Consider the following 14,454-nt stretch of genomic DNA (forward strand, 5'->3'; position numbering starts at 1 on the left):
GCTGACGTTTCGGGCCTAGACCCTCTAGGCCCGAAACGTCAGCCTTCCTGCTCCTCTGATGCTGCTTGGCCTGCTGTGTTCATCTAGCTGTACACCCTGTTATCTCAGATTCTCCAGCATCTGCAGTTCTACTATCTCTGAAGCAAACGTAAAGTCATGTTTAATCTTGAAATAAACTTCTGACCTCATTCATATCATCACTGAGACCACCTTTGTCCTTCTCTGTAACATACTATGAATTCCTTCTTGTCTCAGCTCACCTGCTACTGGAATCCTCTGCCCATCACCTAACTTGCAAGGAGTCCTTGTCCCCTTCTGTCTTTGTGTTCTTTGACCTACATTAATTTCAGGTCAAACAATGCATTAATGTTAAAATTCTCATCCTTTTTTGTTTCAAATCCCTTCATGTCCTCTCATCTGTGTGATCTCCAGCCCCGCAATCTCCCCTGTCCTCTAAATCTGGCTTTTTCAGCATTTGGATTCAAAGTTGTGCCACCATTGGTGGCTGTACCTTCAGCTGGTTACGCCCAAAATTTCCTTCTTACACATGTGCCTCTCTCTGTCTTACTTGTCTCCTTTTAAGTTGCTCCTGAAAGTCGCATCAAACTCTTTGGTCATTGGAATAGGAACACAAAACTTAAAAGTAGGCTTCAGTCATTTAACCTTTTGAGCCTGCCCCACCATTTAGTAAGATAATTACTGATCTGGTTAAGGTCTGGGTTCCACTTTCCTGTCTGTGTTTTGTAACCTTCGACTCCCTTGGTGCTCAAAAGTTGAACTTAGCCATAAATAAATTTAAAGACCTGGTTTCCATATTAATTCAAGCTATTATCTCCTTATCTCGTTTGGTGGCATATTTTGCTTTGTAATGCTCCTGTGAAGTGGTTGGGATGTTTAATTAAAGGATCAATGTAAATAAGTTGCTGTTGTTGGACTTCATTCCCTGGAATAGACGCAGTAACACCTTCTTTCTCATTGGACAGAAAACAAGTAGGTGCAGTCTCGGACCCGGAGTCCTTCAAGGTATTGATACCCACAGTTGGAAAATATGGGTCTCTGGGAAACATGAGGCATCCTAAAGTTCCATTGTGTGGGTATTGCAGATTTTGGGCCAGAGTTATCCTTACTTCTAGTTAGGTTAGGTCAGGTCATGTTAATCACCCTGTTCAGAGATGTTATTACGTGCCTCTGGAGCAGGTGGGACATGAACCCAAGCCTCTGGCTCAGAGACAGGGTCATTACTTCTGCGCCTGAAGTGATCTCTTACTTCTAACTAGAAACCTAAAAAAACTCCTCAGTTACATGGTAATTATTTATATAATTACAGTTAACTAGATTTCAACTACACAGCTGTTTTTCTATAATAAACACAAGATACTGAGGATGCTAGAATCTGAAATATAAACAAGTGCTGAAGAAACTCAGCAGATCTGACAGCATTTGTGGAGAGAGAATACATTTACTCTTTTGAATCAAATATGAACTTCAGACCAAAGAAAAGACAAAATAATTTACTCAATCTTAACAAGAACAAGTAAGGTACCAAACACAAAGTTAAATATATATCTGGATAGATATTTACCTTAGAATCCTTGGTTCTGTGGCTCCATTCCTTTAAGTTAGTGATAAGCCATTTTCCTCCTAACCGTCAAGTTCTCAATTTCCACACTGCAACTCACCCAGCTCTGTGTGCAAGCACTTTGTCCAATATATTATACGTATTCAATTGGATGGTGTATTCTGAACCAAAACCAGAAGATTTTCTTTGTGGTCTCCAGGTACTGATCTTTGATAATGTAGCAGAATCTCTAACTGCATTTGAAACCCTTTCTGTTAGATTTATAGTTACATTTGCACAGATTTATCATCTTGTTTACACTTTCTGAAATTGAGTGCATCTCAAATCCAACTTTAGTTGGCAAAATTGGAATTCTACACTTTGACTTCTTTCATAGAACAATCTTTGGATCAGGTAGTGCAGGACAGACTCATTGCCAATTTGAGCCAAATTTAGTCCTTTCCTGCCATTTAACACGGAGTATTTTAACAGTGATAAACTTATAAAATTTCATGTTATACAGGCAAGGTTAATTGAAAGATATAGCTGGTTTGTAATTAATTTATTCATACAAAAGTGTGCCTTCCATCCAACATAGTCATGTGTCTCTGTTGTAAAGTACATTGTTTTTCTTGCAGCCTTTTATATGTTTTATGTTTACTGACTTATTCTATAAACTACATGTTTCTCCTAGTTCCACCAGAATTCATCAACCCACTGACTGATGTGACCTGTGAGACAGGTGAAACTGTGACTCTGAAATGCAAGGTCTGTGGTCGTCCCAAAGCTACAATAACATGGAAATCCCCAGACCACAGCATTTTGACCAATGATGGTCATAACAGCATTACATACAGGTGAAGGTGAAACAATCTGTTATGAAGAAATATGTTGCTGATTTTCAGAATTATTTTTTAATTAATATGACTTGTTTGAATTTTATGGCGGTTATAGTGATTCTGGTGAAGCTAGACTTAAAATACTGAATGTGACCACTGACGACGATGGCACCTATACTTGTGTAGCTGTAAACGATGTGGGATCAGCCTCGTCTTCTGCCATCCTGCGAGTTCTAGGTGAGATTTTTGACATTTTGTCATCTTCATAATCTAAGAATCTAATTTGTCTAAATTGTTCTCCATAACAATTCTATGGTATTTGTTATCAGTTTCTTAGGAGGCCTTTTAATAGGTTGTTCTGGGTTCTCATTCATTGTATTGCTGACTAGTCATTGACTTCAGCAATTTTCATATTATTAGTGTCTATTGGAATAAATAGAAGTTCATTACCTATTATTGTTTAGCCACAGGTAGATAAGTTTGGGAATTTAAATCTAGTTTCATGTTAGACCCTGGACTCTTTGCTGACATATTAATGGTCTGGTAGTAGTGCAGGAGTCTGGTAATGTAGTGGTTACATTAATAATAAAGACCAAACTAATAATAAATTCAGACTGTGGAATTTCAGCATGTAAATTTAGTTTTTTATTTAAATCTGGAAATATAATCTTTGTATCAGCTAAACTGCTCATGCTACTTTCAGATCTCTGTCAAATTCCACTTCCACAATTCTGCAGCCAGTGCCCTTTGAGACAGAACTCACTTCTGCCATACCAATTTTATAGAATTATACAGTACAGAAAAAGACCTTCAGCCCATGCAGTCTCCCACTTTCCCAGCACTAGACCCATAGCCTTGAATATTGTGACATTAGACTAGAATGTCAAATAGAATATCCTTTGTTGTCACAGTGAAAAGATTTTACAATGGCTGCCTTTAATAGCGCCATCTTAGGTACTGGTACCTAGATACAAATCTTGGATACAAAAGACTGTTCATCCAAGTACATTTTAAAGGTTGTAAGGTTACTCGCCTCAACTACACTCTCAGGCAGTGCAGTCCAGACCCCTATCACCCTCTGGGTGGAAAAATTATTTCTTCAAATCCCCTCTAAATCTCCTGCCTTTCACTTTAAAAATGTTCTTAACCCTTCAACTAAGGGGAACAGCTAGTTTCTCTCCACCCTGTCCATGCCCCTCATAATCTTGTACATCTTTATCAGGTTACCTCTCAACCGGCTCAGCTCCAAAGAAAGCAATCCGAGCTAATCCAGCCTGTCTTCGTAGCTGTAATGCTTCATCCCAAGCAACATCTTGGAGAATCTTCTCTGCAGCCCCTCCATTGTAATTGCATCATTTCTATACAGGCGGTTCCTAACTTATGAATATCCAATTTACAAATGTTCATACTTGTGAACAAGATCCCATATTAAGATTAATTTTAAACTGTAGCATGCAAATATTTTCTCATGCTGACAAATAGCTACTTTATATTGTATTGTGTTCCAAATTTGATATATAGACAATTGACATAAAAGCATTTTCAAGAACAGAACCAATTCATAATCTGGGGACTACCTGTGGTGTGATGATCAGAACTGCACGCAGTATTCAAGCTGTGGCCTCACAATAGTTCTGTATGGCTCCAACGTTAACCTCCTGCTCTTCTAATCCATGCCTCAACTGATAACAGCAAGAATCCCTTATGCCTTCTTTACTACTTTGTTAACTTGTCGTGCCACCTTCAGGGATCTGTTGACAAGCTCCCCAACATCCCTCTGTTCATTAGTATTTGAGACATTTCTTTAATTTTCCCTATGCCAATTTTCTTGTAACTCGGGTAATAATTTAGAGATTACCTGCAAGGTTCTGATATTTAATTTGGTGCCTAGCTCCTCTAAGTAGAAGCTTTTCCCTGCAGCACTCTCACAAATGTGGCTGACTGTGTTCTCCTCCAGAGACTCTGCCTGATAGGGAGCCAAGGCTGTGGTCTGTTTCCCAACACCCAACACTTTGGCTAACAAAAACCTACTTTGCCAGTATTAGGACCTGCATATCCAAGTGAGGATTCTTCATGCTGGTTTGTTTGAAGATCTTTGTTGTTTCTTGTCCTGCTTGCAGACACCACAGATCCCTTTTAGAGGCCAGATCCAATGTCCAGTGGCAGCAATTCTATGTTCAAAAACTGGCAAAAAGCTATGCAGGCAACAGTCAGCGTAGTGATTGGTGAGCGATGTTCATTTGGTAACACAAAATCCAGGCAATTTTTTTCTTGCTACAACATATATCTTTTCACGAACATGAAAGATGATATTGAGAAGTAGCAACACAAAAGCCTTAGAACCCGAAATCTGGAGCTAAATGTTCTATATTCTCAGTACCTGTTAACACATTCTTACTCGTCCTCCTCCACCACCTCCTCCTCCTCCACCACCACCAACCAAAACAAATGCTTGAGGTCAAACCTGTTTATATTTCAGAAGCAGAGATTAGATTCCTTCTTTAGTTTTCACTTGATTAACTGCATTATTTTCTTCATCTTTCAGGACCTGGAAGTGATGGAGTAAGGGTCATCTGGAAGGACAACTTTGATTCTATTTATACTGAAATAGCAGAAATTGGCAGGTAACATTTTAAATCTCATCATTCCGTTTGATTTTATTTTATTCTTTGAGAAGAATAAAATCTTCTGATTTCTGTTTTCTTCTGTACAAAGTGAGTGGTCCTGCTTAAGAACATAAGAAACAGGAGCAACAGTAGGCCATGTGGCCCTTCAAACCTGCTCCATTACACTAGATAATAATGGGTGATCTTCTGCTGCAGTACAAAGACAAAGAACAAAGGAAATTACAGCACAGGAACAGGCACTTCAGCCCTCCAAGCCTGCGCCGATCCAGATCCTCTACCTAACCTGTCACCTATTTTCCAAGGATCTGTATCCCTCTGCTCCCTGCCCATTCATGTATCTGTCTAGATACATCTTAAATGACGCTATCGTGCCCGCCTCTACCACCTCCGCTGGCAACGCATTCCAGGCACCCACCACCCTCTGTGTAAAGAACTTTCCACGCATATCTCCCTTAAACTTTTCCCCTCTCACCTTGAAATCGTGACCCCTAGTAATTGAGTCCCCCGCTCTGGGAAAAAGCTTCTTGCTATCCACCCTGTCTATACCTCTCATGATTTTGTAGACCTCAATCAGGTCGCCCCTCAACCTCCGTCTTTCTCATGTAAATAATCCTAATCTACTCAACCTCTCTTCATAGCTAGCGCCCTCCATACCAGGCAACATCCTGGTGAACCTCCTCTGCACCCTCTCCAAAGCATCCACATCCTTTTGGTAATGTGGCGACCACAACTGCACGCAGTATTCCAAATGTGTTCGAACCAAAGTCCTATACAGCTGTAACATTACCTGCCAACTCTTGTACTCAATACCCCGTCCGATGAATGAAAGCATGCCGTATGCCGCCTTGACCACTCTATCGACCTGCGTTGCCACCTTCAGGGTACAATGGACCTGAACACCCAGATCTCTCTGTGCATCAATTTTCGCCAGGGCTTTTCCATTTACCATACAGTTCACTCTTGAATTGGATCTTCCAAAATGCATCACCTCCCATTTGCCTGGATTGAACTCCATCTGCCATTTCTTCGCCCAACTCTCCAATCTATCTATATTCTGCTGTATTCTCCAACAGTCCCCTTCACTATCTGCTACTCCACCAATCTTAGTGTCATCTGCAAACTTACTAATTAGACCATCTATACCTTCCTCCAGATCATTTATGTATATCACAAACAACAGTGGTCCCAACACGGATGCCTGTGGAACACCACTGGTCACAGTTCTCCATTTTGAGAAACTCCCTTCCACTACAACTCTCTGTCAGCTGTTGCCCAGCCAGGTCTCTATCCATCTAGCTCGTACACCCTGGACCCCATGCGACTTCATTTTCTCCATCAGCCTACCATGGGGAACCTTATCAAACGCTCTACTGAAGTCCATGTATATGACATCCACAGCCCTTCCCTCATCTATCAACTTTGTCACTTCCTCAAAGAATTCTATCAAGTTGGTAAGTCATAACCTTCCCTGCACAAAACCATGCTGCCTATCACTAATAAGCCCATTTTCTTCCAAATTTAAATAGATCCTATCCCTCAGTATCTTTTCCAGCAGCTTCCCCACCACTGACGTCAGGCTCACTGGTCTATAATTACCTGGATTATCCTTGCCAGCCTTCTTAAACATTAGGAGTTCTCCAGTCCTCCAGGACCTCACCCGTGCTCAAGGATGCTGCAAAGATATCTGTTAAGGCCCCAGCTATTTCCTCTCTCGCTTCCCTCAGTAACCTGGGATAGATCCCATCCGGACCTGGGGACTTGTCCACCCTAATGCCTTTTAGAATACCCAACACTTGCCCCCTCCTTATGCCGACTTGACCTAGCGTAATCAAACATCTATGCCTAACCTCAACATCCGTCATCTCCCTCTCCTCGGTGAATACCGACGCAAAGTACTCATTAAGAATCTCACTCATTTTCTCTGACTCCTCGCATAACTTCCCTCCTTTGTCCTTGAGTGCCAACCCTTTCTCTCGTTACATTTCGTCTGTCCATTCTCCATATCCCTTGATTCCATGAGAGACCAAATATGTCTCTATTTCAATTCTAAATGTACTCAGCGAAGGAATATCCATAACTCTGTTGGTAGGGAATTCGAAATGTTCATAATTCTTTGAGTGCACAAGTTTCTCCTCAGTTTGGTGCAAAACAATATACCACTCAACCTGACACTGTACCCCCATGTTGTAGACTGCCCCACAAGGGATAACATAATAATCCGACGTTCAAAATACACAAGGGTATCAGGAAAATCACCCTGCAAACCCCCATGAAAGCCTCAGTGCAGTCTTTGCATGAAGAAATTTATCTCTGATGACATGTTGGATCTGAAATCATCGCATGTACATTTCCAGATTAGTGCACATGTGCAGTTGCAGATACAAGACCGTAAGACCATAAGAAATAGTAACAGGATTAGGCCATTCAGCCCCTTGAGCCTGTTTCACCATTTAATAGGATCACAGCTGATCTGATATTCCCAACATCCATTTCCTGTCCTCATCCCCATAATCCTCAGTTCCCCTACTGATCAATAATCCATCTATCTCAGCCTTAAATGTACAGAAGAACCCTGAACCCACAGCACCCAATGGCAGGGAGTGCTAAACACACTCAAAGCTCTAAAAGAAGAAATTTCTCTTCATCTCAGTAGTAGACTGGCACCCTTTAATTCTGAGACTATATTCTCTGTCCCTAGACCCTGAGGGGAAGCATCCTCTCAGCATCCAGTCCGGAAGAAAGGTAATACCTGAAAGGTTGACTGCTCCCTTCCTCCAGATGCTGCCTGGCCTGCTGTGTTCTTCCAGCCATCTGTCTACCTCTCATCATATACCCTGTCAAGCCCCTTAAGAATCCTATATGTTTCAATGAGATCACCTCTTGTTATTTTAAATTATTATGTGTAGAGTCAATCCCTTCTTCCTAATGAACCTTCACTGAACTGCCTGGAATGAAATAGTATCATGCCTTAACTAAGAGGAGCTAAACTGCTCACAGTAACAGTACTCCAGGTATGATCTCACCAGCATATTTTACATTTGCAGCAAGATGTCCCTACTCTTATACTCCAACCTCATGATATAAGGTTCAACATTCCATTAGTCTTCCTGATTACCTGCTGCACTTCCTTCTTGTGTTTCCCTTTCATGCAGCCATGCTGACTCTACTTGATTAGATTATGATTTTCCAAATGTGTGGTACTACGACTTTGATAATTGATTCCAGTATTTTTCCAGCAATTTGACATTAAGCTAATTGGTCTATATTTACCCACTTTTTGCTCCTTTCCCTTTTGAATAGGGAATGGCAGTTTTCCAGTCCTCTGAAATTTCTGCAGAATGTAAGGAAATTTTGGAAAATTACAACCAGTGCATCCACAGTCTCTATAGCTACCTCTTTTAGGATCCTCGGGTGCAAGCTGTCAGAGCCAGGGGCATATCTGCCTTTGCCCCGTTAGTTTGCCTAATACTATTTTTTCTAGCGATGATGATGGTACTTAATTTCTCCCACCCACAGTATTCTTGAGTATTAATGGGATCTTTGTATAATCTTCTACCATAAAGACTGATATCTATTTTTATCTGTTTAACTCTGTCATAGAATCATCATAGAATCCCTACAGTGTGGAAACAGGCCCTTTGGCCCAACAAGTCCACACCGAACCACAGAGCATCCCACCCAGACCCATCCCCCTATAACCCACCTAATCTACACATCCCTGAACACTACGGGCAATTTAGCATGGCCAATCCACCTAGCCTGCACATCTTTGGACTGTGGGAGGAAACCGGAGCACCCGGAGGAAACCCACACAGACACGGGGAGAATGTGCAAACTCCACACAGACAGTCACCCTAGGGTGGAATCGAACCCGGGTGCTGTGAGGCAACACTGAGCCACCTTGCCATTTCCTTGTTTCCCATAGATCCCCAGATTCATTTTCGAAAGGGCCTATGTTCACTTTGACTTCTGTCTTCAGTTTTATATATTTAAAGAAGCTCTTCTGCTCAGATTTTATATTCCTCGCTAGCCTGCCTTCATAGTTTATTTTCTCTCTCTTTATTATCTTTTTAGCTCTCCTTTGCTGAATTCTAAAGTTATCCCAGTCTTCAGGGGTGTCACTGAGTTTTGCCTCCTTTTATGCTTTTTCTTTTAACTTAATATTCTCCTTAATTTCCTTGGTTAGCCTTGGTTGGTGTATCCCTCTGTTAGAATCTTTCCTCCTTACGGGATATATTTTTGCAGAAAGTCATGAATTACCTCCTTAAATGTCTGCCATTACTTGCTTACTGTCTTTCCTCATAATCTATCCACCCAGTTCATTTTAGCTAACTATATCCTCATTTAATTGTAATTCCCCTTATTTAGGCTAAACACAAGTCAGGACAACCACCTAAATATTCTAATCCCAACTAGGCTCGATATTAGCAGATACTGTTTTTTTAAAAGTGTATCAACATTTGCAACCTCCAGAATGAATGGAATTTTGAAAGATGATCACCAATGCAATCCCGACCTCCAGAGCCACCTCTTTCAACATCTTGCTGTAGATCCTTGGGTCCTGGGTATTTGTCAATGTTCAGTCCCATTAATTTCATCTGTCCTGCCTTTTTCCTGTCCGTGGATTGCCATCTTGCTACAGTGGAGAGTCTTGAGTGTTCTGTTGATCCCAGAAGTGATGCCATTAGGAGTTCTCAGCTCCTGGCAGGGCCACCATGACAGAAAGTTCGGTGTGGAGGAACAAGACAAGAGCAATCCAAAACAAGTCCTCAGTGGCAATCCTGGCAGAAGGTATTTGGGTGGTACCAATGGCTGCAATGATGGATGGAGGCTGCAGAGGTCGAGTGATCCCCAGTCATTGAGGTTTCCTTGACATTGGAATTGGGTCTGCCTTCTATCATGGACTGAGTATCTGCTGATATGCAATAGGATTCCCGCATTAAAAGATGCTCACACAAGGCAACTACCTAGAGTAATTCAATCCCCCCACACACACAACACAAATCCTGTGGTGATTGGCGAGAGATGACAAGGACAGAATTATGAGATCTGGAAGTTCCTGGTTTTGGACCAGAATGTAGGCAGTGGTGTTTGACTCCATGATTTTCCTCTTTAGAATAAGAACAGGAGAGCATTTCAGCAGCTTTTTTCACAACTCAGTCACCCTCTTCAGCATCCACTCTGCTCACCCCAAATGGGGAATGGGCTAGAAAAGGCGCCCTAAAAATAATCTGTTCTGTCTCCAAACTGGCTGGAAAGCTACGTCTAGCAGGTTCATCTACCTGCAATCTGAAAATTAAAGTCAAGCTCAATCTCAGAACCTGGAATGTATGAACTTTTGTGGATAACAAGCAAAACAATTGTCCAGAGCTAACAACTGCCCTTGTTGCCGATAAACTCTGGCACTACCACATTGATATCGCTGGCCTGTACATACGAACATAACATACATAAGAACTAGGAGCAGGAGTAGGCCATCTGGCCGCTGAAGCCTTCCCCACCATTCAATAAGATCATGGCTGATCTTTTTGAGACTCAGCTCCACTTACCCGCCCGCTCACCATAATCCTTAATTCCTTTACTGTTCAAAAATTTATCTAGCCTTGCCTTAAAAACATTCAGCGAGGTAGCTTCAACCGCTTCACTGGGCAGGGAATTCCACAGATTCACAACCCTTAGGGTGAAGAAGTTCCTCCTGACCTCAGTCCTGTAGGAGACCCTAAGAACAGACAAAGAACAGCTGAGGGAAGAAGTTGATGGTTACACCTTCTTCTGAAGAGGAAAACCCAATAATCAACCCAGCATACATGGAATTGGATTTGCCATCAAGAATGAACTCATCAACTCTCGGAGCTCTCTGTTGGTACCAACAATCGCCTCATGATTCTCCATCTACAACTTGTCAAGAACCAGCAGGCAAAAACAGATTCCAATTCTTCAAGACCCCAACAGCAACTGCTGAAAGCCAAAACTGAAAATCTTGGTTCTGTGGGAGCTTGACCCATTCAGGCTGCTTCTATTGTTCTGACATTTTTTTAAAAACCCAAGGCCTCATAATCTGTTTATTCTAGTGGCTATAGTAGACTGCTTGGAACTCTGCCATAAAAACAGAATAAAATACACCTGTTAAGGCCATAGTATTGTCACACTGAGGTAGATATATTCTTGATCAGTAGGGGAATCAAGGATTATGGGGAAAATAGAGGAAAGTGGATGAGTAGATTGTCAGATCAGTCATGATCCAATGAATGGCGGAACAGGTGTAAGGATGTGAACAGCTCATTCCTGTTCCAAGATGGTAGGAACTGCCAATGCTGCAGAATCTGAGATAACAAGGTGTACCGCTGGATGAACACAGCAGGCCAAGCAGGATCAGAGGAGCAGGAAAGCTGACGTTTCGGGTCTGGACCCTTCTTCAGAAAGGTCCAGACCCAAAACATCAGCTTTCCTGCTCCCCTGATGCTGCTTGGCCTGTGTTCATCCAGCTGTACACCTTGTTATCTCAGTTACTCCTGTTCCAATTTCTTTTAATTTATAGTTGCCCTTGTTTCCTGTAATATAAATTATCAGGATTGTTTGAAATTCTGTATTCTTGCATATGGCCTGATGAATGCAAGATGACCAGCTTCAGGAATGACACCTGTCTTTTCAGCAGTATTCATGTTCTTTATTATTAAGCAACTATTTGTATAAGGTTGTAGACTTGCTCGCCAAGACGGTGTGTTTGATTTCAGACAGTTCGCCTCTGAAAGCTTCACTGGAAGCGCGCTGATGATGTTACCTAGCAGGGTGACAGAACATCTGCAATCAAACACACGAGCTCAGCGAGCAAGTCTACAATCTCATCCACAACCCCAGCTACAAATCTTCTCAAAAACTTTAAACTATTTGTATACTTAATTGACTGGTCTTCTTTACCTACCCTTCTAATTACATCCTGAAAAATATCGTAAAAGTGTCCAACACAACTTTGCTTTCTTAAAATCACATTGACTTTGTCTGATTGTACTATGATTTCTAGGTGCATTGTTAAAACTTCTGAAACGAGAGCTTTCAGTATTTTCCCAATGACTAACACCAGGCTAACTGATCTGTAGCTTCCTATTTTCTCAGTCCCACCTTTCTTGAATTGAATTGTTACATTTGTTAACTTCCAAACCACTGGAACCATTCTAAAATCTAGAGAATTTTGCTACTGGAGTTGCATTTCATAATGAGTGCATTCACACACTGCACAAAACCTTCTAGAACTCTTGAATGTAGACCATCGGTTCCTGGGGACTTCTGGATTCTCAGTATCATAAGTTTCTGCATGCTATTATTTCCACTGATATTAATGTTAGCGCGTTCCTCACTCGTTATACTCTTGGTTATTTTTTAACAATGTGTAGTTTCTGCATTTATTATAAAAACAGACAAAATATTTGTTCAATATCTCTTCCATCTCCTGATTTCCCTTGATAAATTTTCTTGCCTCTGCCTCCAAGGAATCACTTTTTATTTAGCTACTCGTTTCTTTTATATACTCCTCAAAGCTGTTACAATTTATTTTTATATTCCTGGCTCATCTACTTTCATTCTGAGTTTTTCCTTTTTGCTTAGTCTTTAGAAACCAGCAAAGGATGACCAAAAGTGTATTCAATCCTTAACACTAACACCTGCAACTTTAATATCATCTTCTTTTAATCTAATATTATGCTTAACTTCCTTAAAATAAGCCATAGATGAATCTATTTTGGCTGGGATTTTCTTATTTTTTAATGGAATGTATTTTTGTTGAATATTTTGAGTTGTGTCTAAGTTGTTTCCCACTGTTTATTTACTGTCATGCCTTTTAATCTATTCATCCAATCAACCTCAGCCATTTCTCCCCTCATTCCTATATGTTAGAGTTTGTTAGAATTCAAAATTCTTGTTTGAAGTTAGAGCATGTTTCAAGCTTGATATGGAATTGAGATGTATTTATCATCCCATTTGTCCAGAGAATCTTTAATATGGGATTACTTTTTAAACCAGCCTCAACCCAGTCATCTAATGGAATTGTTGAGACTCAAAACATACCCCAAAAGCCAAAAACCAAAAACTCGCCCTTTGATGAAAACTCAGAAAGCCCTAAAACAAAACTATATTGAGTATCTCTCAGCAAAAACCCTGTCAGGCTCCTTTAAGAGGCCGGTATGTTTCCATGATATTATTCTAAATCCAAAGAGTATAGGCTCAGTTTAGAAGCGTAGAATCCCTACAACTTGGAAACAGGCCATTCAGCCCAACAAGTCCACACTGCCCCTCCGAAGAGCATCCCACCCAGACCCATTCCCCTACCCCTGTATTTCCCATGTCTAACCCACCTAACCTAAACTGGGCACTTTGGGCAATTTAGCATAGCCAATCCACCTACCCTGCACATCTTTGGACTGTGGGAGGAAACCAGAGCACTCTGAGAAAACCCACGCAGACACGGGGAGAATGTGCAAACTCCACACAGACAGTCGCCCAAGGGTGGAATTAAACCTGGGTCCCTGGCGCTGTGAGGCAGCATTGCTAACCACTGAGCCACCGTGCTGCCTCCAGATTTTACTCAGCCTCTCATCAGAGGACAACTCTCTCATTCCAGGGACCATCTGAATAAAATTTCACTGAACTACTTCCAGGGCAAATATGTATCCCTAGATATGAAAATCAAGATCGCACGTCGTACTTCAGTCATACCAGAGCCCTGTAAAACTGTAGCAAGACATCCTTGCTCTTATACATGGTGAATGTTAAGATCATTGCACATTCACTCCTCAAATTGTCCTCCTCAAATTCCATAACAGCAATGAGATAAATGTTGACCAGGACACTATGCAAACTCCCTAATTAAATATTTAATGTATACTTGAATGAAGAGACAGAACAACTTGCCACATCATTCAAAAATTACAATCTCTAGCAATGCAGAATTCTCTTGAGACTGAAATATCAATTTGATTTTAGGTTCAAATACTGGTTTGAAATTTAAACTCACAACTATGGGCAGCACGGCAGTTAGCACTGCTGCCTCACAGCGCCACAGACCTGGGTCTGATTCCACCCTCAGGTGACTGGCTGTGTGGAGTTTGCACATTCTCCCCGTGACTGCGTGGGTTTTCTCCGGGTGCTCCAGTTTCCTCCCACAGTCCAAAGATGTGCAGGTTAGGTGGATTGGCCATGCTAAATTGCCTGTAGTGTTCAGGGATGTGTAGGTTAGGTGCGTTATAGGGTGGGTGGGTTTGGTTGGGTGCTCTGAGGGTTGGTGTGAACTTATTGGGCCGAAGGGCCTGTTTCCACACTGTAGGGATTCTGTGGTCTTCTATGATGTTCTATGATCTATGAACTCTGTGAATTATAATATATTCCCAAATATTTAAAGTCCACTTGTTTCAAAAAACACAATGAAGACAATGGTTTT

The 14,454-nt window shown here is 41.4% G+C and overlaps 1 protein-coding gene across 1 annotated transcript in view; it reads left to right on the plus strand.

Annotated features, from left to right (window-relative positions):
* LOC109913618 (triple functional domain protein-like) overlaps positions 1–14,454 on the plus strand; it is a 263,061-nt gene that overhangs the window by 221,098 nt on the left and 27,509 nt on the right. The window contains exons 37-39 of the mRNA XM_048608714.1: positions 2,253–2,415; positions 2,513–2,634; positions 4,943–5,021. Coding sequence (XP_048464671.1) covers positions 2,253–2,415; positions 2,513–2,634; positions 4,943–5,021 — 364 coding nt within the window. The remainder of the gene's footprint in view (positions 1–2,252; positions 2,416–2,512; positions 2,635–4,942; positions 5,022–14,454) is intronic.

Source organism: Rhincodon typus, chromosome 2, assembly GCF_021869965.1.
Source record: "Rhincodon typus isolate 14 chromosome 2, sRhiTyp1.1, whole genome shotgun sequence".
Taxonomy (NCBI): Eukaryota; Metazoa; Chordata; class Chondrichthyes; order Orectolobiformes; family Rhincodontidae; genus Rhincodon; species Rhincodon typus.